This window comes from Myxine glutinosa, chromosome 14, assembly GCF_964187855.1.
Source record: "Myxine glutinosa chromosome 14, kmMyxGlut1.1, whole genome shotgun sequence".
NCBI classification, from domain to species: domain Eukaryota; kingdom Metazoa; phylum Chordata; class Myxini; order Myxiniformes; family Myxinidae; genus Myxine; species Myxine glutinosa.
The window spans coordinates 42,662,183-42,689,534 of NC_136274.1; the positions used below are offsets into that span (position 1 = coordinate 42,662,183).

Sequence of the window (27,352 nt, forward strand, 5' to 3'; positions counted from 1 at the left end):
ACTGTGATGGCTGCAGACCAAGAACGTGAAAGTCCTTGAGTGACCCAGCCAAAGTCCAGACTTTAATCCCATTGAGAGACTTGTGGAAAGACTTGAAGATTGCTGTTCGCCGACACTCCCCATCCAACTTAACAGCTTGAGCAAATATGCAAGGAAGAATGGCAGAAACTCCCCAAATCCAGATGTGCAAAGCTGATACAGACATACCCAAGAAGACAAAGCTGTAATCACTGCCAAAGGTGCTTCTATGAAGTATTGACTTGGCGTTGCATACTTATGTAAATTAGATATTTCTTCATTCCATTTTCAAAAAAAAACAACAAAAAAAACTTTCTTGTAAAAGAAACTTAAAATAAACTTTATTGTGAAAAAAAAAAACTTAAAACTTGTGAAAAAAAAAAATCAATTTTTTTTCACTTTGGCATTATGGGATATTATGTGTAGATCAGTGACAAAAAATCTCAATTTAACCCATTTTAAATTCAGGCTGTAACATAACAAAATGTGAAACAAGTACAGATACATTCAAAGTACACTGCCCCCATGCCAAATAATTAAATATCCTCCAGCGCGGCATTGCCGGGGCGCCTCTGGCGCCCGGCAATACCGCCGTGCAGCTCATCGAGACAGTGTTTTGAGGGAGAGGTGCACAATATTTGATTGATTAATTGCATAATTAAAATCAATAAAACATTGTCACAAAATATTTTCTTAATCAATTGGCTAATAGCATAACTAAACCACTCGTGCTTCCTCCGAAGATGTAACTTTTAGAAATGTAACTAAATAAGTCATTAATAAAAAATTAAATAATTAATTTATTAATCAATAAATAATTAATCGATTAATTGATTAATCCAAAAATCAAAAATACCCTTTTCAGACAAATCACTTGGTCATTGTCATGTCCAAATATCAGCTTCCTAGCTCAAAAGGTACCTGAGATATTGGCCAGCTGAGAAAGAAAATAAATAAATGATTAATAATGAAAATAAATAAATAATAATCATAAAAATTTAAATAATTAATCAATTGGCTAATAGAACACATAAACCACCATCATTTCATGCGAATCTGTAACTAAAAAAAAAATTTTTTTTTAGCCATTAATCGAATAATGAAATAATTAATCGATTAATTGATTGATTGATTTATCAATAAATCAAAAATAGCCTTTGCAGCCAAATCACTTGGTCATTGGCATGTCCAAATATCAGCTTCCTAACTCAAAAGGTGCCTGAGATAATGGCCAGAAGAGAAAAGAAATAAATAAGAACTTAATTAATCGCTAATAATTTAATAACTCATCAATTAATTGATTAATCCAAAAACCAAAAATTCCGTTTTTGACAAAGGACTTGCTCACTATTGTGCCGAAATTTCAGCTTCCTAGCTCAAAGGATGGCTGAGATATCGCCCGGACAAGCAAGAAAACAAGAAACAACCAGAGTGAAAACTGAGTACTCTCTTTCAGCGTGCGTCATTGCCGAGCCCCCTTCGGTGCCCGGCAATGACGTTATGCAGCGCCTGGAGATGGCATAGGAAAGGAGCAGTGTACAAAAGTCAAGGGTGTGTGAATACTTTCAGAAGGGGCTGTATGTTGTATGGTTCATCTACTCCTCTGAGAGGAGTTCACTTAGGAAGCTGAAACCTTTAGAGATTAATGAGGGCACGCTGGAGTTGTTGGTGTGCAAGTTTCGTTTGATTCCACCTAAGTTTTTTTTTAAATGTTTTTTTTCACCCATTTTGGCATTGCTTCCTTTTTGGGAGTGAGGGGGAGTGGGAGGTGTGGGGGGGGGGGGGGGGATGAGGGGGATAGAAAGGGATGCAATTCGAATTATCCGAGCTATACAACCACGATGCATCGGATAACCTGCTGGTTTTTGTGAAACCCTGTCCCAATAATCACTGATCATTGAATCGCCTGCAGTAATTTTCATATACAGTACAGTACTGACCAATATGTCGTCGGAATACTTTAATTTCACGACAGCATGCAATAGCATTTATTATGAATAGCGGGCACGTCCTGTCCATTGGGGTGTCATACTGACTTTTGGCACCGTAGACCTATCTGTCGTCGTACTGCCAAAACAAGTGACACAGACAGGCTTATCACATTCTCAACGAAGTCCTGATTGTGACTATTGATGAGTCGTTTGATAAAGGCTTAGCTGTCATCCTCAATCACTGTAGAAAGTTTTGTAGGGATCAGCACAAAGTATTTGATTCCCAAATTGTGTTTGATTCACATTAAGGGTGAAGTTTGGGTTTGCTTTTATTTTTAATGGTCCTCGCTCCACAAACGAGCATGCCTACAGCATGTGTTACTGTCTGTTAGGCAATACGTCTGTATTTGATTATGAGAACAGAAGAAGGTCAATCCGCATCCTTGGTTTGTCCAATGGAATGTGCTTCCTAAGGACAATATCACAAAATTGTTTTCACTGTAATTGGGTTGAAGAATAGAACAGTGCAGAAGCAATATTGTATTATCCTGTGCAGTCACACAGATTGTTGTTGTTGGTATTGTTGTTGTGTTCAAGAAATGCAAGAACGGAACGAATCATAAAACTTGAATTATTTATATACATTACCGGTCAAAAGTTTTAGAACACCTCAATTTTTCCAGTTTTTATTGAAATTTACGCAGTTTAATGTCTCGATGTATTCTGAAATTAAGCATATGACAAATAAACAATTGGAGATAAAAAAGAAATCATAGAATCATTTTGTTTAACAAAATTTAATTTTAATTTTTGACTCAGTAAAGTAACCACCTTTTGCAGATATAACCGCCGAACACACTCGTGGCATTCTTTCTACAATGGAAATCAAATATTGTTCAGGAAGTTCTTCCCAACACTGTTGCAGAAGTTCGCACAAATGTGTTGCACTTGTAGGTTGCTTTGCTTTCACCCTTCTGTCCAGTTCATCCCAAACCAGCTCGATGGGGTTTAAGTCTGGAGACTGTGCTGGCCATTCCATGATTTGAAGCCTACCGTCTTATTTTCCTCGAAGGTACATAGCCTGGAGGTGTGTTTCGGGTCATTATCTTGCTGTAGGATGAACCCCTGACCAACTAGGCGTATACCAGAGGGTATTGCATGGCGCTGCAAAATGCTGTGGCAGCCCTTTTGGTTCAGGGTGCCAGTCACTCTGTGCAAGTCGCCGACTCTGGATCCAGCAAAATAGCCCCAGACCATCACGCTTCCTCCTCCATGTTTGACAGTTGGTATCACACACTGAGGAACCATCCTTTTGCCGACTCGACGGCGTACAAAAATCCTGCGTGATGAACAAAAGATTTCAAATTTTGATTCATCGGTCCAGAAGACCTTCTTCCAGTCTTCAGTAGTCCACTGGCGGTGCTTCATGGCCCAGGCTAGCCTCTTTTTCTTATTTTGCCATCTTAGCAATGGCTTTCTTACTGCCACTCGACCTGTCAAACCTGCAGCTCAAAGTCTTCTCTTCACAGTTGAAACTGAGACTTGCTTACTTCGACCAGTGTTAAGCTGTGCTTGAAGCTGTTGTATTGTGAGCCGCCTATCACGCAAGCTGTTGACTCTCAGAAACTTGTCTTCTGATTCTGTTGTGGCTTTGGGTCTGCCAGACCTCTTCCTGTCAGAGTTTCCTCCAGTTTCCAATATACTACTTCCTGCAGTGCAATATTGTCCAAATAATGCTTCAGAGGGTGTAATAACAGTCTGTTCCAATACTACTTTTATACAGACGGGGTTTGTAATCAAGTAATCAGCAGAGGTTGGGACACCTGTAGGAATTGTTTGCATCAACTTTCAAGGCTTAATTTACTTACATTGCTGCAAACAACTGTAAGTATTTAACCTATTACTTCACTGAAGAAGGCCTTTTTATACAATATAACTATACAATTGGCATTATTTTCCCGTTTTTGCTAACCTAAACTTTTTTTTAACCTCGAGCAGTTTACTGCTTACCTTTGTACCATTTCAGGTTACTCACTGGACATTAAACTGCGTAAATTTAAATAAAAACTGGAAAAATTGAGGTGTTCTAAATCTTTTGACCGGAAGTGTATGTTAATTATGTCATGGGAGCCTCCATTATGACGTCATAATTCGACAAGTACAAACCGTCATCCATCAAGATGAAATTTCTTGAGCGTCATCTAGGGATAAATTGGTGGAGAAAAAAAAGACGTCATTGGTCACGTGGTTCGGCAGCTATATTTATTTTTAACACAAAAGCCTTAAAAACCACTGAAAACACATCCTGGCGAGGTCTGCAATCTCTGATTGCTCTTATTTATGTATTGTGGAATACCTGTTTATTACATGTTTAGTCTGAAGGAATTAGTGCACAGGTTTGCTTGTGATGCTCTGTTTGTATATTACCGCATATTATTTTGGGTGTTCCGACATTCCCATCTGAACACCATTCCTCATTGTGATGGTAGACCATTGTAGAATGCAAAACTATACATTTTGGTGGGGAAAATGAATGATCGGTGGAAAGAGTGAGGGTGCTGCCTCGCAACGGTTTTGGCTGGCAATGCGAGCAGGCCATCTGGTGGGCTGGCTTTTGTGCTTGAACTGGATTTGCCTTGCATGATTGCTTATGCAGCTGCGTGGTGTTTAGCCAGGCAGTTAGCTGGCCAAAGCGTGCCGTGCTAGCCTATACATGATGTCCAAATGTCAGAGGTAGACTGTGCCAAATGCGCATCTTGCATAGCATTGTCCTTTGTGTGAAAATACTGCAGGTTTGGAACAAAAAAAAGTCGTAAATCCCAACTGGACGTCGACCATTTCAAATGTTGTCGTCTTCGTTTGTGGCTTTTTATAAACTAGAAATGCCCTTGCGGAAAAGTTTGATGTGGTTTCAACCGTTGTATCTTTATTATAACGAAAATCCTTTTTTGAACAGCGAAGTGTGAAGGTCACAAAAGTTTGGTATATTGCTGCCATTTGGCAGTTAGTTGTGAATGTTAAGACTTTTGTGGCCTTGCGGATGATGCTGAAGATTGTCCTGAAACCAGCACTCACTGTTTGCTGCCAGTTTTTGAATCGAAGAACACTTCTGATGATTTGTGCTTTTCAGTTTAAATTCAAGGTACCTGCACTGTGCGCTCTCGAGTCATCGGCGACTGGCCTTTTGCAGATGCATTTTGGATATTTATCATTGAGAGCTATGCCACACGTGTTAAAGGTTTTGGCCTGTAAAGTGGAACAGGCGGAGGGGGAGGGGTCAGCTCATGATTTTCGAAAACCACCCTTTTATCATCTCGATAATTTGTCTTGCATCCTGGAAAACCTTTTGGAAGCACCTAATCAGATAAGGTTATCGAAGAGTGAATGAGTGCAGTCCCTAATCAAGAAGTGAAGGAAAGGATAGAAAAAAACAAAAACATTTTGCGCACTCCTCAACAGCAAAGGACCTTGTGAGGTAAACGCTGACCAGCCCAGTGGGCCTTGGCCATCGTGAGTGACACAAGTGTCATCGTTCTGCTCAGGGGCAGTTGATTTACACCTTGCTCTGCACGGCTGAACGTTTGCCGGCTGCGTTGAACGCTGCCATTATCGGCGTCGTGATTTGTTGCTTGGGCGTGGAGTTCAGAGCCAGACAAGGTCGTGCGATTGGTGTTACTGCTTGCTTTGTGTTCTTTGTTTCCTCGTACGCTTTTCTTCTGACTACCATTCAACATCCGTATGACTTGTTCGGTGTAATTGGAGGCAATGGAATGCATTCTTTCTCTGTGCCGATTTTTGTATTCTGTTTGGTTTAGGAAGCCGTATTTCAATTTTGGTTGCTCTCTATTAGGTCATTTTCTGCTGTAATCTGCTTATTTCCTGGCAGAATAATATCTGACTCAAAACTCTCACCTCTTTGCTTTACAGACATCATAAAGCTCGTTGTCTTTATTTTATTTTTAGAAGGCAATGGTAGGCCAGCTGTCCTGTCTTCTCACACTTGGTATCATGTGTTGGCTTACAACAACAAGAAGAAGAAGGCCGTTGTGTGACTACTCTGGCCAGATTCGGTATTCCTTGCCACCTGCTTCGAATGTGATGTCAGATCTATTGCAAATTACATTATGTAATCCTTTTTTTTTTTTTTTTTTTTGCAATCCAGAAATTGAATGCCACTGCCCACACACGATCACATTTCTTTGTTTATTACTTTTACCCTATTACAAATGCATACGTTACATGCATCTAAGCAATAACCGTGTCTGTAACAGGTGTTGACTTTGTGGTCATTCGAATTGCAAAAAGTGTTGTATGGACGCTCCCATTTGTAATCTTGCCACATCCAAAAAGAAAAAAAAGAGCTTGGTTATTTTGGTATTCACGATGGCAAATTGCTGAGGCAGCAACTTCCTGTCATGCTAATGGGCGGGGTCCATAACTGACACTCTTCTTCACTGTCATACTCATTGTATGACTGCCTGGAAGCATCATGACCACATCCTTTCCACAGGGTGAAACTAGTGCAGTGGTGTTGGCCCAAACTGAAAAACGGACTGCATGTTGCTGGGTTTATTATTATAATTATTATTATTATTTTTTATTTTGTAAGTAGTCTGTGGCTGCTGGTTGCATCATTGCTGTCAACGTGACTGCCACTGGTGCAGTTTCGCCTGTTTCCAGTAAGCTGATACTCATTTTGCCGACCTCAGAAGGACTACAGGCTGAGTCAACCCACCTGGTGTTATTTAACAACACGACAGGGGCTCAAACTCAAGACCATAAGATCTTAAGGATCTTACCTTAACCATTAAGCCAACACGAGGATGCTGGTTATGTTAGATTATTCCTGTTGTTGGGGTTGTTTTAAGTCAGAAATGTCAGCATTGGTAGAGCGGATGGTAGGGATGGGAGAGCTGTTGGCTATAGCACGATGTACGGCAGTGAAGACGGTTGCTCTTTCTAATTGTGCTTCAAGGTGAAAATTGGACAACAGGAATAAAGGATGAGCGAACAAATATGGTCTTCTTGTGCTACCGTTGGTGCATTTTTGATGATATTACATATGATTATGTGGGATCCAAAATGTGTGTGCAAGATTGCTGGATTTGTTATTTCTATCTGACTGACCCCATGGTTCTTGATCCTGAGATCCCAAGTTCAATCCCACTTAAATTAATTTCTGGCCACTGACCTGTGTATGGTGTGAGATGAACAGACCTTGTACTTCAATCATCACTGCAGATTTCAATAATGTTGGGAGCTCGAGATTCCAAAGAATCCAGGAGAAAGAGATGTGATGCTTGGCCCTCAGCCCAGACCAGCCCATGACTTGGATCAACGTCTGCGTGTGCGTGTTTTTTTTTTGTTTGTTTAAAAAAAAAAAAAAAAAAATTATATGTATATATATACAGTGGAACCTTGACTTACGAGTTTAATTCGTTCCGTGACCGAGCTCGTGACTCAAATTGCTCGTATCTCAAATCAAATTTCCCCATTGAAATGCATTGAAATGCTATTAATCCGTTCCAGCCCGCCAAAAACCACACCAATTTTTTTTTAAATATACAGTATATATAAAAATATCTCGCGCTTTATATTTCACCTGTATGCAGCATACAAGTTGGCAGGATGGCCTGGACTGGAGGTACGCACACTTGACTCTAAAGTCTAAACTGTCCAGCCTGGGTTTGAATCCCGACCCAGCTATAACCTGTCATGGGTGAATCACAGGCAGGGTGATTCATCAATGTGTGTACCGCTAAACTGGGCGCCCCGTTTGCGTCCCATTAGTTGTTGGATGTTAAGGATCTCACCGTGTTTTCCACAAAGAGAAGGCGAGCTATCGCCGGCATTCTGAACAAGTTGTGGCCTGGCATGCTCTTCTCCTCTGCCGTTATATACGTCCTCCTCGACACCTCGCTCATGTTTTTCGACGATTGCGTGTTTTATATCCAAGCACATCATCCTCTTCTTCTTCTCAGCACTGCACTTGCCACTCACTTTCTTAGGCCCCATGGTTAAAACTAAGAAATTTTCCGAAATAACCAAAATGCGAAAAAAAAAATGCAGCGCTGTACGACAGAGATACGTACTGTACTTGCACGGCAAGATAACCACGTGACCAGAACCCACCTGGCGGCGTGAACTCGAAATAACCAAAATGCGAAAAAAAAAATGCAGCGCTATACGACAGAGATACTGTACTTGAACGGCAAGATAACCACATGACCGGGTGGCGAAAGCTCGTAACTCGGATCTCGGCTCGCATCTAAAAGCAATAAACCGCCGGAGCGACGGCTCGTATCTCGAAAAACTCGTAAGTTGGGGCACTCGTAAGTCAAGGTTCCACTGTATATATAAAAATATCTCGCGCTTTATATTTCACCTGTATGCAGCATACAAGTTGGCAGGATGGCCTGGACTGGAGGTACGCACACTTGACTCTAAAGTCTAAACTGTCCAGCCTGGGTTTGAATCCCGACCCAGCTATAACCTGTCATGGGTGAATCACAGGCAGGGTGATTCATCAATGTGTGTACCGCTAAACTGGGCGCCCCGTTTGCGTCCCATTAGTTGTTGGATGTTAAGGATCTCACCGTGTTTTCCACAAAGAGAAGGCGAGCTATCGCCGGCATTCTGAACAAGTTGTGGCCTGGCATGCTCTTCTCCTCTGCCGTTATATACGTCCTCCTCGGCACCTCGCTCATGTTTTTCGACGATTGCGTGTTTTATATCCAAGCACAAGTTTTATATAAAACACGACGATTGCGTGTTTTATATCCACAAGTTGTGGCCTGGCATGCTCTTCTCCTCTGCCGTTATATACGTCCTCCTCGACACCTCGCTCATGTTTTTCGACGATTGCGTGTTTTATATCCAAGCACATCATCCTCTTCTTCTTCTCAGCACTGCACTTGCCACTCACTTTCTTAGGCCCCATGGTTAAAACTAAGAAATTTTCCGAAATAACCAAAATGCGAAAACAAAAATGCAGCGCTATACGACAGAGATACTGTTCGTGCACGGCAAGATAACCACGTGACCGGAACCCACCTGGCGGCGTAAACTCAAAATAACCGAAATGCGAAAACTAAAATGCAGCGCTATACGACAGAGATACTGTACGTGCACGGCAAGATAACCACGTGACCGGAATCCACCTGGCGGCGTAAACTCAAAATAACCGAAATGCGAAAACTAAAATGCAGCGCTATACGACAGAGATACTGTACTTGAACGGCAGGATAACCACGTGACCGGGTGGCGAAAGCTCGTAACTCGGATCTCGGCTCGCATCTCAAAGCAATAAACCGCCCGAGCGACGGCTCGTATCTCGAAAAACGCGTAAGTTGGGGCACTCGTAAGTCAAGGTTCCACTGTATATTGTTACGGTCCGCGGTTAAGGATGTTATGTTTGCCGAGCGGAGGCACCGCGGCCTAACAGTTTCCCCGATTCACCCAAACGTTGGCCCGATCGCGCCACAGCTATTCAATGTGGAAAACTCTAAAGCGACCGAATGTAAAGAGGAAGAAGAAGACGTACAGAAGAGTAACGGGATTTATTATTTACACACAAGCGAAAAGGAGCAGTCACGGTTATGTACAGGGACATGAAAAAGCAGGTGACACAGTGAAAATTACTAGCTTATACAGACTTAATTGCCTACCCAGGACAAAACAAACAGAACAAACTCACGTACACGAATGGGGAACTTGTAGGCAGGAATGGCTGGAAGGAGAGGAAAGTCCAATGGGTCCGGCAGCACGATCGGCTCGTTGGGCAGCTGCCGTCCCTTCGCGGCCCTGCTCAAAACCGCCGTCCAGGCCCCAAACGGCTGTCGAGGGTTGTTGCTGCTGTGGACGCTGCTGCTGGCGAGCAAGGCGACGAATAGCAGGCTTTGTGCTTCCCTGGATGATCTCCTTTCTCTCTCTTGGACCTCACAACCCAGCTCTCTCTTTTGCACCTCACCATGCAGCTCAGCCTTGGACCTCACAACTCAGCTCTTGTCATAGCTCATCTCTCATCTCCTTGGGGAACGTCCCGTGGCGGGTTATATAGGCCCCGCCCCTCAACCTTCGCGAACCTCCTTGATGTTTCTCTCCACACCCTCTCCAAGTCAAACCCCTTGTTCGTGGTTGGTTGAGTGGGGCTGACTCACTCCTCCCCTCTATGACGAGGTGGGGACCCGCCTTTCTTCCCCAACCCTGCCTCGTGGTCAATGGCGGCAATTGTTGGTTGGCAATGCGAATGGCAATTGTTGAAAGGGGAAATGGAGGTTTTTGGGAATGGGAATGAAGGGAATCTATCTTTTTCACTTGGTGCAATGGAGTGTCATGTTAATGGACGACAAAGCCTTAATCTAAAACACATAATAAAGATATAAGCTACTGAACAAGGGTTTTATCGTGTCCTTCAATGTGTGCTTTTATGGAATTAACTACCGGGACGCCCTTTTAACCTTTACACAACACTGGAGGCAGGAGGGGCCAGACTCGAGCAATAATTCATAACAATTTCCCATACAATACAACACAATCAAAAAAACATAATCCTCATATCCGCAACACTGCACCCTCCTCCTCTTAGGCACGTCCCGGGCCTACAACTTTTATTTAGTGTGACACGTAGGTGTAGTTCCCTCTACTTTTAATCTGCCCCTCAGTGCGACAGTTTTAAAACATAGATAAATATGTCCCGCTGCTCCATTGCACCCTGCCTAACAGACTCACGCCCACAGTTAACCGAATTGCGGAATGGTCTTCAAACTATACACTGACGGTGGGGAGCATTATTTACAATTGACGCTACTTTATTTACAATACGCAACCCAGGACCTGTGATTGTTCTTTCTGGGGGGGGGGGGGAGACAGTCTGCTCTGCATCAATGCACCATGAAACACCCACAACGCACCAAAGCACCCTCAAGCACCAATCGGTGCACAGTCATCATTGTTCAATAATAAAAATAACCACAACAACCCCTAACCCTGCAGGTGGTCTCTTGCTTTCGGCTCCCTTTGCTGGCTGTTATTATTTCTTCCAGATGTCATTTTCTTTTGCTGGCGGCCTATTTGCAATAAAATGCACCTAACGTGTCCGTTTTTATTTTCTTTATTTATGGCCCACAGGGCCGATTACGTGTGGTTCACCTGTGGGGCATCGGTGCCCTGTGGCCAAGGTCCGCCAGCAAGATTTCGGGCCTTCATGGCCGGTTCCAGCAGAGGGGCCATGCCCCAACCCATGGGATCCATAAGTGGTGCTCGGCCACAGACCTGTGGTCCATAATGTGGTGCATCGATGCAGACAGCTGGTTCTGGGAGTTCCGGGCGCACAATGGCGGACTCACGCACGCTCCCCTCGGCGCCCAGTGGCGCTCAGGTCCTCATGTGGAAGACAAAAGGGGGAAGACAGATGAGCGAGGGGTAAGGTCTCAAGGGTACACATCAATCAAGGCAATGCAAGGTGAAGTGCGTACGGAGAGCGAAGTGAGAAAAGCTTGTCCCTACCGCACGTCACCCCCCCTGTCACCTACACTACCCTTGCCCTCACCCCATATTTACAAAATCTACACATTTACAAATTCGTCACTACTGTCATGTCTTCCCCATATTTCCCCTAAACCAAATTCGTTCCCACAATCCCTCTAACCAAAATTTGCCATCACCCAATTCATCATCAATCCTCATAAGGAGGAAGAGATGGAACATCAAAGCACAATGTCACACCCACGTCATGATGAGTCTCACATTCCAAACATTTGCATCACAAATAATTAAACATGGCATGGTGTGGAGTTACGTCACCTCAGGTGAGTGGATGCAGATGGTGCGAGGAGATCTTCATCCTAACTACTTTCTAAATGACCTTAACACACGTTACACTACCCGGGGTTTTTCCCTGCCAATCCATTGGCCAACTTACACTATGGGTTCTAAAAACCAATTCCCATTGACCAAACTGTGGTGCTTCTCAATTTGGGGTCTCACTCCCCCGATTCATCTCCCGGTGCCCTTGCACAGTTTCTGGGCTGGGGCGTGTAGCTCTCCCAGCAGGTCTACCCACCTGCACACCTCCACCACTGTAGTTGCCACCCGAGCTTACCTAGCTCCTCACCCTAACCTATCTAACTGGGGAAGGCCCCTCCTGGCTCTGTCACCCCTCGGTGCCCTCTGGCACTGGGCTCCCCGGGTCCGTCCTCCGGATCCTCGGGCCCCATCCACAACAACTCTACCGGCTCCCAGAGCCCACCTGCGGCCTCACCTGGCCGACATCCTCACAGTGGTGGAGTGCCCAAACCAACTACACACACTAACAGGCTACACGCCCAGCCATTTCCACAACACTAATGCACCCATCCAAACATCATTCTTCCACCCGCACCACAGATGCCAATATCCAACCACAATTTACCTGTACCCTCTACCTAACACTTACACTACCCTCCCCGGGTATTCATGATGGGGGTCCATCCTTCCCCCATTCACACCTTCGCACCATCCACTCCACTCCATAGTTTCCACCATACTCACTCCACGACCATCCATTCCAATACTCCATATACTCCATACCATTTAATCCACACAACCATTCTCCATACACCTGTCGTTGCACACCTGTGCACTCACACCTGGTGCCACCTGCACCCCCCTTCCTTCCTGGACCATTCGGTCAATACAACACTCGTCACTATCACTCTCATACTCTGCTCCATACACCTGTTCAGTTGCACACCTGTGCAATCACACCTGTGCAATCACACCCTGGAGGGGCCAGACTCAAGCAATAATTAATAACAATTTCCAATACAATACAACACAATCAAAAAAAACATAATCCTCATATCCGCAACACTATATATATATATATATATATATATATATATATATATATATATATATATATATATATATATATATATATATATATATATATATATATATATATATGTGTATATATATATATGTATATATATATATATATATATATATGTGTATATATATATATGTGTATATATATATATGTATATATATATATATATATATATATGTGTATATATATATATGTGTATATATATATATGTATATATATATATATATATATATATATATATGTGTATATATATATATATATATATATATATATATATATATGTGTATATATATATATATATATATATATGTGTATGTATATATATATATATATATATATATGTGTATATATATATATGTGTATATATATATATGTGTATATATATATATATATATATATATATGTGTATATATATATATATATATATATGTGTATATATATATATGTGTATATATATATATGTGTATATATATATATGTGTATATATATATATGTGTATATATATATATGTGTATATATATATATATATATATATGTGTATATATATATATGTGTATATATGTGTATATATATATATGTGTATATATGTGTATATATATATATGTGTGTATATATATATATATATATATATGTGTATATATATATATATATGTGTATATATATATGTGTGTATATATATAATATATATGTATATATATGTATATATATATATATATATATATAGTTACGGATCGCGGATTAGATGTTATTTACCGAGCGGTGGTATTGCCGCGACCTAACAGTTCCCCCGATTCTTCCCCAACTCACCCGATTCCACCCGACGTTGACCAAATCGCGCTATGCTAAATCAATGATTGGAAAGGACACAACAACTGGGATAAATGAAACGACGCAAGGGGTACAGTTCTCAAGACCTCCGGAGGAGGATATAATTAGTGGTGGAGAAAAGGGGTAGATTACAAGGTAATGAGGTAAAGACACAGAAGAGATAGGCACTTAGACACAATCTTATCTAGCCCAGACAGACCACAGACAAACGGAACAAGACTGACTTACACAGGGATTGATGGCAGGGAAGGACAGGCAGTCGATAGCACAAGGTGCACCTTGGCTCAGGGACAGGATAAAGCACGGTCCAGTCCAAAGATGCGGGGAGGTGTCACAGCGCTCGGAGGTGGCGTCCTTCTCTCTCCAAGCTCAGGGCGCATCTGACGTCACCTCCCTCTTCCTGCGCATGCTCAGCGGGGAGTGACACGCCCTCGGCTCGTTGGCTCCGCCCCAGATGGGATCGGTCCGCCGCTTCTATTGGGTGCGGGGGTTACCGGGCTCCGCCCTTGACGAGGAGCTGACAGCGAGCCCCTACTTGGTAACCCCGTCGAGCACATGCTCGATGGCGGCTCGTTGGAAAGGCATGGTGCACTCCCAACACCCCCTACCAACCAAGCCGGAGTGAGGACGCACACTCCCCGCGCCGCCGCCGTTGTTGTTGTTGTTGTTGTTGCTGAACCGTGAGGAAGAGCTGCGGGGAGGTATTGGGAGGTCCTAAACTTCCTAACGGTGCAATACAATCACATTCTGGTGCAACGAAGAGTCAGAATTAATGGAAACGAGTCCTTAACTGACATAGACTAAGAATAACTAGCAAGATGTCCTATAGTTGTCTACGTGAGATGTGGTGGTCCTGGATGCGACATTTAATGGGGGAAATAGGGGGAGGTCGGGTCTACAGAGTGGTGTTTACAGAAAATGGGACTAGGGAATGGGGGGATTTGGGATAGTTGGGAAGTATTGAGGAAATAGGGGAATATTTACAAGCGGATATGGATGGATGTAAATCCCATATCCGCAACAATATATATATATATATATATATATATTTATATATATATATATATATATATATATATATATATATATATACATATACATATATATATATATATATATATATATATATATATATATATATATATATATATATATATATATATATATATATATATATATATATATATATATATATATATATATATATATATATATATATATATAAAAATATAACACACACACACACAGACTTGGCATTTAATATGGAATATTTTTTTGTGGGAGTGAACTTACTTTTCCAGATGTCTTAGAACCAAAAGTTCATTGGAATTATGTTGAAATTATTCTAGATTTTGTTAATGTGACCTTTAAAAGAAACCAAATCCACATTTGACATTTCGAAACAAATAAATTGATCCTTGAGAGTGATGTAAACTGATACAACATGCATTTTAAAGGCCATTTTCCCTGCTAGAGCGGGGGTTAGCCTTGCGGTCCCCATGACAATCTTCTCCATTTTGCCCTATTTTCTGCATCTCTCCTTGTTAACCCCCTTGCCCGCATTTCTTCTTCCACCATCTTTAGCCAAGTCTTTCTCGGTCTTCCCCGTCCTCTGCTTCCTTCTACATTCATTTCCATCACTCTTCTCAACCAGTCACTTTCATCCTTCCTCAACACATGACCAAACCATCTCAACCTGTTCGTCTTCACATCATCAATCACAGGCTCTATTCCCATCATCTTTCGCAATTCATCATTTGTCTTCCTCTCTCTCAACGATACTCCGCACATCCGTCGAACCATTCGCATTTCCACCCTTTCCAACCTTCGTTGCTGCTCTACGTTCATTACCCATGTCTCGCTCCCATAAATCATAACACTTCTCACACATGCAGCATACACCTTTCCCTTCAGCTTCAACGACACTCCCCTCATCATCAGCACGCCACTCAGTTCCCGAAACTTCTTCCATGCACATCTCACTCGAGCAACCGTTGCCGAGTCTGATCCACCTTCTCCATTCAGCATGTCCCCGAGGTAGCAAAATGTTTTCACACCTTCCAGCTTCACGCCGTCTCCAAGATCCAACTCAACATTTCCTCCATCTGCAGCTCCCTCTGTGCACACCTTACATTTGAATGTAGCTGCCACACTGGTTAATGACCCTCTCAGACCACTACATTTTTGATGAACCCACTCAGCGCACATTGTACATTGAATGGAGTTCACTCCGACACCCTTCCTACACACAGCACAGGGCCACTTCCCAGTTCTTTCCACCTCACCACATGCTTTACCACTTGCCATCACCTTCGTCTTTCCAATATTCACCTTCAGACCTTTTGTCTCCATACATTCCTTCCACGTGTTCATCTTTTCCTTCAGTCCATCCATACTTTCCGCAATCAACACCAGATCATCTGCATACAACAACTCCCACGGGAAACCCTCCTTTACGTTCTGAGCCAGCACCTCCATCACAGCTACAAATAGTAGTGGACTTAGTACCGACCCCTGATGCACTCCCACCTTCACCTCAAACTCACCACTTGTTCCCGTCCTTCGTCCTTACAGCTGTGCGCGCTCTTTTGTACATTGCCATCACTACTCTGATCAACCATTCCTCCACTCCTAACTTCCTCAATGCCCATGTCAATACTTTGCGTGGAACCCGATCGAATGCTTTCTCCAGATCAACAAACCCAAGAAACAACTTCTTCCTCTTCTCCATGTACTTCTCCTGCAACTGCCTCACAATGAAAAGCGCGTCTGTCGTTCCTCTTCCTGGCATGAATCCAAACTGCATTTCGTCGATCTTCACTTTCTTCCTTATCCTCCTCTCCAACACCCTTTCCAATACCTTCATTCCATGCTCCAATAACTTTATCGCTTGGTACGAGCCACACTCCAGAGGGTCACTTTTCCCCTTGTATAGAGGGACGAGGGTACTCGGTTCCCAATCCACTGGAATGTGGCCTTCTTTCACCACCAGATTACAGATCTCTGTCATTCTCTTCACACCCCAACTTCCTACTGCCTTCAACATATCTCCCACAACTCCCGTCGGCCCTCCCGCTTTTCTACCCTTCATTGCTTCATTGCTTCCCTGGTGTCTGGTGTTGGGCTAGCGGCTAGGCTAGGCTAGCGGTTGGGCTAGCTAGCTAGGCTACCTAATCCCTGGTGTTGGGCTAGCGGCTAGGGTGCCGGCTTAGGATCCTAGGATCCTGGGTTCGAATCTCGGTCGATCGCCGAATTAATGCCAGGGGGGTTGACTCAGCCTGTCATCCTTCCGAGGTCGGCTAATTGAGTACCAGCTCACTGGTAATTCCCTGTTTGTCGTTGAAGGCGGCAAAAAGGGTTGGCGTCAGGAAGGGCATCCGGCCGTAAAACATTGCTTCAAAAAGGGGACCAAAAAACAACAACTACCGCGGTCCCCGAAAAGGCCAACCCCCGCTTTGCGGGGAAAAATGGCCTCTAAACGGTGGTTTTATTGCTTCATTGCTTCATTGCTTTGATCCTTGGTGTTGGGCTAGCGGCTAAGGTGCCGGCTTAGGATCATAGGATCCTGGGTTCGAATCCCGGTCTAATCGCTGAATTAACGCCAGGGGGGTTGACTCAGCCTGTCATCCTTCCGAGGTCGGCAAATTGAGAACCAGCTTGCTGGTAATTCCCTGCTTGTCGTTGAAGGCGGCAAAAAGGGTTGGCGTCAGGAAGGGCATCCGGCCGTAAAACATTGCTTCAAAAAGGGGACCGAAAAACAACAACAACCACAGTTCCCGAAAAAGGCCAACCCCCGCTTGCGGGGAAAAATGGCCTCTAAAGGTGGTTTTTATTGCTTTTATCGCTTCCTCAACTTCCTTCTCAGTTATCTTCTCTGCCTGTCCTAAAACTGGGTTACTCTCTATGTTGCCATCCCATTCATTCTCTGTATTCAACAGCATTTCCATATATCTTTTCCATCTTCCTTTAATTCCATCTGGGTCGACCTGTCTGTATAAGGTCTCACAGCTGACAATGCATGTCAGAGCAAAAACCAAGCCATGAGGTCGAAGGAACTGCCTGCAGAGCTCAGAGACAGGATTGTGTCGAGGCACAGATCTGGGGAAGCCTACAAAAAATTTCCGCTGCATTGAAGGTTCGCAAGAGCGTAGTGGCCTCCATAATTCTTAAATGGAAGAAGTTTGGAACAACCAGGACTCTTCCTAGAGCTGGCCGCCCGGCCAAGCTGAGCAATCGGGGGAGAAGGGCCTTCGTAATAGAGGTGACCAAGAACCCGACCAAGAACCCGAGGCCCTTCTTGTGGTGGACTCCAATCAAGGTGTAGAAACATCTCAGATGATCAAGAGAAATGGGAGGCACCTGAGCTAAATTTCAAGTGTCATAGCAAAAGGTATGAATACTTAGGTCAATGTGATATTTCAGTTTTTTCTTTTTAATAAATTTGCAAAACTTTCTAAAATCCTGTTTTCTCTTTGTCATTATGGGGTATTGAGTGTAGATTGATGAGGGAAAAAATGAATTTAAACGATTTCAGTATAAGGCTGCAACGTAACAAAATGTGAAAATAGTGAAGGGGTCTGAATACTTTCTGAATGCACTGTATACAGAATCGAGGCTCGTATACGAGCTAACACATTGAACATGAAAACATGCACAGACCCATAAAACATACAATGAAGGGAGTGGGAGACAAGAGGAGGAGAGAGGGAAGCACACAAACACAACTCCAGTAGAGAACAGGGTCGTCGGTAGATCTGTGGAAGGGGGAGGGCTGAAGGACACGGTATAAAGCAAATGAACACTATGAGGAATTTCAGAAAAGAACTTGGGGATTGAAATAGGCGGATTTGGGGTGTTTTAATGGGGGTAGAAAAGATCAAGGTTTTGTATGGGGGAAGATAAGAGATGGTGGTGAACAGCTCTTTCAAATACCTGGAGGGAAGAGAGGGATTGAAGAGTTTGGGAGTTTGTTCCAGAGGAGAAAAGAGGAATGACCGAGTGAAGGTGAGCAGAGAGTATTGATTTTGGCAGTTTCACCAGAAGAGGGTTGCTGGCAGATCTTGTGCATCCTGCAGGAATATTTGTGGGACAAAGCACAGACAAAGCAGGGGGAGGAAGGCTGGAGATGTTGGTGGAAGATAAAAAGACCACCTACCTGTTTGCGGTGAGAGAGAGGCCCTCAGAATCGGCTTAATCACGGGATATACCAATGATTCTGAATACTTTGGTTTCAACAGCGTGAAGCCGAGCTAGGTGTGAGGCAGGATCACCAGCCCAGAGGGGAGGGCAGTATGCCATTGAACTGCGGATGAAAGCTTTGTATGTGGTGAAGAGCTCAGAAATGCCCAGAATGATGACTTGTGATTGTGGTGAACAGCTGTCTTGAAGATCTGGAGGGCAGAATGAGATTGAAGAGAATATGGAAGGTGGTTCCACAGGTGGGGAAAAAAGGAATAAATGAGTGGAGGTGAGCAGTGGTTCTGGATTTAGGCAATTTCAAGAGGAATCACAGATGTCTGTTGGGATAATTGGGACTTACATTTTTGGGAGCGATTGAGGGAGCTCAATCACTCTTCACCACCCAAATTGCCTCTACACCGCCGAAATAAAGGTATGTGTCAGAAGAACGTGTTGCATGCTTAGAACAAGATCGCCGTAGGGCGGATACTCTGCCAGTAATAAACAAAGTACTGAATTATTCAAATTTACTGTCAAAGAATCCAATGTGAGATTATTAATCCATGTAATGAATGCTGCACTCTCCTCTTTTCCCAACACAAGTTGAATTATTGTGTCTGAATGGAGTAAACATCGTAACCACAGCACATATAATGCTGAATGATACCTCATTATAGAGCTCTTGGGTCTAGACATTGCTTGAAATGTTTCCTCTGGAGTTGGGAGGGGGTGGGGGGGGGGGAAACGGATGCGGAGTGGAGTACGGATGCGGAGTGTGGTAGGGATGCGGAGTGGGGTAGGGATGCGGAGTGGGGTAGGGATGCGGAGTTGGGAGGGGGGGGGGTAGGTATGCGGAGTTGGGAGGGGGGGAGGTAGGGATGTGGAGTTGGGAGGGGGGGTGGTAGGGATGCAGAGTGGGGTAGGGATGCGGAGTTGGGAGGGGGGGGGTAGGGATGCGGAGTTTTGCGGAGTTGGGAGGGGGTTAGGGATGCGGAGTTGGGAGGGGGTTAGGGATGCGGAGTTGGGAGGGGGGGGTAGAGATGCGGAGTTGGGAGGGGGGGGGGGGTAGGAATGCGGAGTTGGGAGGGGGGTAGGAATGCGGAGTTGGGAGGGGGGTATGGATGTGGAGTTGGGAGGGGGGTAGGGATGCGGAGTTGGGAGGGGGGTAGGGATGCGGAGTTGGGAGGGGGGGAAGGGATGCGGACCTATTCGTGCATTTTTGTTGTGCACACTGGTGGTGTTCAAGCTAAGAGTTGGTGGTCAGGCGAAAGACCAGACTTGGGATTGAAACAGAATGACATTAAAGCCATTACATTCGGAGATTGTGAGAGTGTTGAGGGAGAGGCTTAGAATTGAATGTCAATGAAAATGATACAAGTGAAGCAAAAGTATTCAGACACAGAAATAGCACATTCATCCAACTTTCGTGCAGGTTATTGCCGATCTGTGCCTTGGTCATGACTTGTGTGTGTATGGGAGTAATTGGATGCACCATCTGTAGAAATATCAATTTGCTCTATCTTGTACCTGGCTAATGGAGACGTTTGACCTGTTTCATGCTTGGAGGGCTGCCTCGTGGAAAGAAGACGTGATCAGACCTGGTTAGGTTTACTTGGCTGCTCCACCTGTCAATCGTTCATATTATTCATCGATATAAACAAACCAAACTTTTAATACTTTTTATTCAGAAATAAAAAGATTCCAAACAAATTTCGGATCAACCTTCCCCCGCACCCCCACCCCCCACCCCAATCACCCCTCCTTTCTTCTCGAAGCTTTTAACATAATTTGGCTTTGCTGCTTTTTTCTTTGCATAGAGTCGCCCAATGCCAGCAAATGTGACTCGAAGCAGCAACGCAAATGGAAACCAACGATGGTTATTTGGTTTGTTTGTTCATTTCATACTTATTGTAAACTGATGCATTTAAAGTAGAATTTCCATTTGTGTTACAAAGGCAGAAAGGATGGCAACCAGGGCCAGACCTTTGTGAGATCCATTAACGAAGAGGGCCAGTGCCAAAGTGGAAAGTTGGCAAAAAATGAAAGAAATACTTATTGAGATAGGGAAGAAAAAGTCGTGTTTTCCAGCGTCTGCAGCTGCACTGCTTCTCTATGGCCTTGAGAGTCTGTCCTGCTGCCAAGCGACACTGGGCAGGGCAGCTTGGCCTCAAACAGTTTTCAACTTGGCCCACGTTACAGGTGCTTTTCGTGCCTCTCGCATTCGCCTTGCGCTATGTTCGTGAACGTTGTTTTGTATTCGTCATCTGAGCTATTTCCCATTCAGCCACAATGTCTAAAATTTCTTTGGACAGTTTTTGTGGGGGGGCATTTTCTTGCCTTATGGCAGGTGTTTTTGCACGTTTTGTAAAGATATTAGCACTCTGTCGACAAATAAGACGGAACATGCGCATTTTAATACGAGTTAATTTTATTAAGGCTCAGATGGGAACATCGAACAGACCAACACTTAATTCCTGCTGTCGCTTTTGCCCGGACAGCCTTTGTTTGTCTTGGTGTTGATGAATCGTACTGGGCTGTGAGACATGTGATGCCACCCGGGATTCTAAATTTATGAAAGTACTTTTGCGTATCAACTTCCTATTCCTATTAACTCACATCAAAGCTTGAAGAATCCCCTGAAATCTCTTGGCATTGCACAAATTAAGCCATCGACCAAAAAACACATCCGCCGAAAGTTGGAGAGTACTTTCACTGGATCACTCCACTTTGTCTCTGATGAGAAGGGCAAGGTTCTTGTCTATCCAGGCAGTATATCAATTGGAGCTCTTGTCAAACAAGCCCACAAGTTAAAACAGGATCTCCAGACAGCAAGTCTGTCTTTGACTGTCTTTCCCTCGTGGTCCCCGTGTGCTGTCTTTCCCTCGCTACGGGCCCTGTACTGTCTTTCCCTCATGGTCCCCGTGTGCTGTCTTTCCCTCGCGGTCCCCGTGTGCTGTCTTTCCCTCGTGGTCCCCGTGTGCTGTCTTTCCCTCGTGGTCCCCGTGTGCTGTCTTTCCCTCGTGGTCCCCGTGTGCTGTCTTTCCCTCGTGGTCCCCGTGTGCTGTCTTTCCCTCGCGGTCCCCCTGTACTGTCTTTCCCTCATGGTCCCCGTGTGCTGTCTTTCCCTCGCGGTCCCCGTGTGCTGTCTTTCCCTCGCGGTCCCCGTGTGCTGTCTTTCCCTCGTGGTCCCCGTGTGCTGTCTTTCCCTCGTGGTCCCCCTGTACTGTCTTTCCCTCGCGGTTCCCGTGTGCTGTCTTTCCCTCGTGGTCCCCCTGTACTGTCTTTCCCTCGTGGTCCCTGTACTGTCTTTCCCTCGCGGTCCCCCTGTACTGTCTTTCCCTCGTGGTCCCCGTGTGCTGTCTTTCCCTCGTGGTCCCCGTGTGCTGTCTTTCCCTCGTGGTCCCCCTGTGCTGTCTTTCCCTCGCGGTTGTCAGCTCTTTCACGAGCCTCGATTCAGTATACAAAAAAAAAAAAAAAAAAAAAACTCCTATTAGCAGGCACGTGCAATATCCATAATTGTCCTTTTAAAAGTTGGGCAAAGGTTACACTTACCCGTGATAATGGCTTTGTTGGAGTCGATAGGCCCATGTTGTAGGTGACGTCGGTCCTCACTCCCACATCGGTTTACTTGACCTTTGGATGGCCATTGAGGCACAAATGTCAGTTTAAATGTCATTTGGGTACACATGTACACCATTGGTCAACCAAAAATTAATTGTTGTTGATGTTATTGTTGCTGCTTTGTTTCTGTCCTGAAGCCTTTTGGATTTGACATTGTGTATTCATTTTGATTTATGAACCAGGGCAGAGCAGGCCTGACCTGGGTCTCACAGTCCAGGATGCTCTTGTTCCATTTTCCTGCTTGATGTCATTTTCTTGTATTGTAATTGTTTTTTTTTTTTTAAAGTCTTTTGTCATAAAAGTCTTACAACTTATGTAAAGTTCTCAAAGTTTTCAAAACACATTTGTAAACAAAATACGTGAAATGAGCCGTTGATGCAAATGCTCACGAAACGTTGGAAAACCGAGTGGAGGAATTGCATCAGAAATGAAGTGTGCAATTCCCTAATGGATTCCTTACTTGTTAAAAGACCGACACGGGAGTTGTAGGATGACAGCAGGCAGTGTAAACGGGCACAACCAGTATGGACATGGCAACAGCAACAGATTAACAGTCATTTCGGGGACAGCTGTAATCCTTGCCTGATATCTTGTCTTTAATTTATTGCTCTGTTTCATATCGGGATGACTCGTTGAATATAAAAGAATGCATAACAAAAACCATGCTTTTGTTTTTTAGTGGGTGAGGTGGGGACCGGGCTTTGTACATGCAAAGTCAAGGCTCATGGAAGAGCGCGAATGCAGAATGCAACACAACAAAAGGAACAGCAGAAAGAGAGGGTGAAGTGTCAACAATAGGACTGAAGGACAAAATAAATAGACATAGACAAACAAGGGATGCGGTAAGAATGAGGTGCATGGGAGGACGCAGGGAGAGTCGACAAGATGGATTCGGGCGAAAACTCTCAGGAAGGAAAAATTGGAAATTTTGACGAATTGAGCTTGGGACTTAACGGGGGTAAAAATATCAATGTTTTGTATTGGGGATGATCTGAGATGGTGGTGAACAACCGTCTTGAAAACCTGGAGAAAGGGATGATATTGAAGAGAATGTGGAAGTGTGTTCCACAGGTGGGGAAAAAGAGGAATTGACGAGTGGAGGTGTGCAGTATTCCTGGATTTTGGGAGTTTCACGAGAAGGGGGTTGATGGTGGACCATGCGAGCCCTGCAGAAACCTGGGGAGGGTTAGGACAAATCACGGAAAGACCAGAGGGTGCAAGAACAGGAAGGAGATGGAAGGAGACAGATACCACCGACCCGTCTGCAATGGAAGAGTGATAGATCGGCCCGTAACGTGTGTGTTTGCAGCAAGTATTGTTAAAGGCTTTACAACGGTGAGAAACACCATAAATGTATGACTTTATGAGGTAAGTGTGAATGAGGAGAGGACAACATGACTATGAAAAGATTAACATGACCTCGGACCTTTCATTGTCATGTGCAAGTCAATTGTTAAATGCCCAGAGCTCTTGATACTAAATTCGTGCGTTTGAGGTCACTCGGTAGTTGTGTATGCTAACTGCTGTTGCATCTCCTATTGCCATGAATTCGGATTGCAATTCATTTCGTATTTGTGAGCAGCGGCTTGATGGACAGGTTGGCCCATCGATTGAACCGTTGTTGAAATCTGCATTTTAGGAGCAAACATGGAGTTTTTTGGCAAGCTGCTCTTGAGCAGAGAGACGGGGCTGTGAAGGCTTTTCGTCAAGGCGGACCTAGCAGCTCGTTCTGAAAGTGCGAGGGCACAGCCTTGGTGTGCGATCCAGGGAAAATGGGCTCTGTGGGATTAACGGCGGGTGTCCTGCATCCTGCCGTGGCTGTGTCCTTGGGCCTTTGTCTCATTGTACCAGCCAATCTCATGCGCTTTGTCACCATGAGCCACTGAAACGTCCCGAGCCATTAGACACACTTGATCACGCAGTTGCGCCACAAGTTGAGTGATAAGGTCCTCGGTTCGTAACAGTATAAATGTGCTTTTCTTCCGCGCACATGGACAACCTGTCTCTTGAACTGGGAGAGCCTTTACTGGGAGAACTGGGAGAACTGGGAGAACTGGGAGAACTGGGAGAGGTGGTTTACGTTTGAAAAGGGAGGCTTGACAAGGGGCTTTGTGCTTTTGTTGAGGCGAACTGGTCCGATTAGACCTTTCAGCAGGTTTCATTGACTGGCCTTTTGCACATATAATGTTGATGTATTATCAGATGAAATAATAATTTTAAAAAGGACAAATGTCATTTGCTTTGGAAATGGACCGAAATGTCGGCCTCTGATTGCATTTCATGGTCAAAACGATTTAATTGATCCTGAAAGAAGACTACTTATTTTGCAAGCCACCTTGAGCTATTGTGAAGCGACCATCTTTTAGCATAGGATGGTTGACCCAGGAAAGAGTGCGGGTGAGGTTAGATTTTTATCTGTCGTTCACATACCGGCAAATAATAAAACGAACCGATACGACTCTAAAAATGCAGAATTCCGCTGCATGTCTGGGGAAGAGGGTCGACATTTCACAACCAGCGGCCGACACTTTTGGCCATGAAATGCAACCAGCGGCCGACACTTTTGATCCCATAGATAGTCGTGTATCGTAAAATAATAATAAATTGCTTAATTGTAGTTGCACAAGATCGACGCGCGTGCGTGCGTGCGTACATGCACGTTTTTGTTCGACGTTATTTTGTGAGGCCCAAACGTCATCGTAATGGTGCATTTGCACAATGTACTCGTCTTTCCTTCAGGATGTACTTTTGTCCTGTCGACTGTCTCTCAGTTTCGTCTCAATTTTTAAATGTCAAAGACCAAGGCTTATTACAAATTTTATTCGCAGACGCTGCGTTTTTAAATGTTTAAATGGCGGCGTGGGTGATCGATTGTTCATCAGGAAATGTCAGGGTGAAGGGGAGTGGGAGGTGGCGGACGTGCGGAAGGAGTCCGAAAAGTTATTTAAATTCAGGAACTGCTTTGCTTGTATTGAAAAGTTTAAAAGTCCATCTTCTACCGACTTCTCTCTGGCCTTGCTCCCCCAGCTCTCTCTGGGCTCTGTCCCCCCAAATATTCCTGCAGGTCGCACAAGATCTGCCTGCAACCCTCTTATGGTTAAACTGCCACAATCAAGACTCTCTGCTCACCTTCACTCCTTCATTCCTCTTTTCTCCCGCCTCTGGAACAAACTCCCTCACTCTCTTCAATCCCACTCCTCCCTCCAGGTCTTTAAAACGGCTGTTCACCACCATCTCTTATCTTCCCCAATCCAAAACCTTGATCTTTTCTACCCCCGCTAATTTCACCCCAAATCCACTTTTTTGAGGTGCCGACTTCTTTCCTGGAAGTCCTTGGTGTCCTTGCGTTTTATACCTATCCTGCCTCCCCCCAGGCCCTCTCCCTCCCACACATCTCCCGATGTCCCTGCTCTCAAATGTTGTGTTTGTGTGCTTCCTCCCCTTCTCTCCCCATCTTGTCGACCGCTCCCCTTTTTATATACTTTGTTTGCTTGTTTGTTTGATTTGTTTGTTTGATAAATGTTAGCTCTTTCACGAGCCTCGACTCTGTATACAAAAAAAAAAAAAACCAAAAAAAAAAAAACCTTTCACTTCAAGAAAAGCAAATGTATAGCATGACCTAATAACTTGAGAATATGTTTCTCACGACTGATTGTGCCTCGTGTGAAGATCATTTTATTTTCTTTAATCGATAAAGTGGGCAAAAAAAATTAAAAAATCCAAGGTTGGATGGGTTGGGCGACAATCCGTTATTGGAGAATCTTGAAGGCAGAGCTCAACGTTAACTTTTGTCCAGCCTGTTCATGGGACAGGTAGGCTTTTGTTATTTTACCTGTCTCGTCAAACATTGCGCCTCTTCCAATTAAGTAGTCCAGGAAAACTTGTGGGGCGATGCCGTTATGTTTGAAGTCCTTTCTGGTGTGGAGGGGGTTGTTCTGTCTGAACATGATCTCTAGTTTCTGCTTATCACCGTAGCTTTATGAAGAATCGCAACTACATTCAAAGTTAAGATGTGCCAACTTTACTAACTTCCAGGTACTAAAACGGATTAAATGTCTTATTTCCCTCCGATGGAAAAAGTAGATAATGCCAGATTTCCAGCTTCTTATTTACCATCGAGTCATTATAAACTGGTTTTCCATTAGGAAAGATAAGTTAGTAGGGTTCAGATTACATGGCCAAAGACATTTGTTGGGGGTTGCAATTCTTTTGTTTGTAAACTAGTAGATTTCTATGGTAAGTAATGTATTTGCATGGAATTGTTTTTGGGGGGTGGGGGTAACGGGAGGAGGTGCATGTGTGTGTGCAGCACTCATTCATTCGAGTTTGATAAAACGAATCGATAGTTGCGCTCAGTAAGACTACGCTGACTCAGCGACAAGCTGGATAGACTTGGTCTCGGGCTGAGATTCATTGAACATGTTTACCTCCGCCACCGAAGGTGGATGGAGGTTATGTTTTCACACCTGTCTGTCTGTCTGTCTGTTTGTCTGTGAACAAGATATCCCAAAAAGTTGTGGACAGGTTCGGACTAAATTTGGCAGAGAGGTAGCTTATGTGACAAGGACGAAATGATTCGATTTTTGGTGAAGATCCGGATTTGGCTAGTATAATTTTCAGTTGATTCTTCACCATTAGGAGATGGGGCTAAAACCGATATGTAGCATGGTCTCAAAAAAATAAAACAATATTATGGACGGATTAGGATAAAACTTGTTGGTGTGTGTGTGTGTGTATGTGTGTGTGTGTGTGTGTGTGTGTGTGTGTGTGTGTGTGTGGTGTGTGTGGGGGGGGGGGGGGGGATATATAAAAGACAGAATCGCTTTGATTTTGGTGAAGATCTGAATATGGATTCGCATATGAGGATTATTTAATTTTTTAAAGTGATTTTTCACCATTGAGAGAT

At 44.0% G+C, this 27,352-nt stretch overlaps 1 protein-coding gene across 1 annotated transcript in view; it reads left to right on the plus strand.

The window, feature by feature from the left end:
- Window positions 1-24,436: 24,436 nt before the first annotated feature.
- The window catches only part of LOC137439724 (nuclear migration protein nudC), a 32,135-nt gene continuing 29,219 nt past the window's right edge, over window positions 24,437-27,352 (plus strand). The window contains exon 1 of the mRNA XM_078767966.1: window positions 24,437-24,526. Coding sequence (XP_078624092.1) covers window positions 24,437-24,526 — 90 coding nt within the window. The remainder of the gene's footprint in view (window positions 24,527-27,352) is intronic.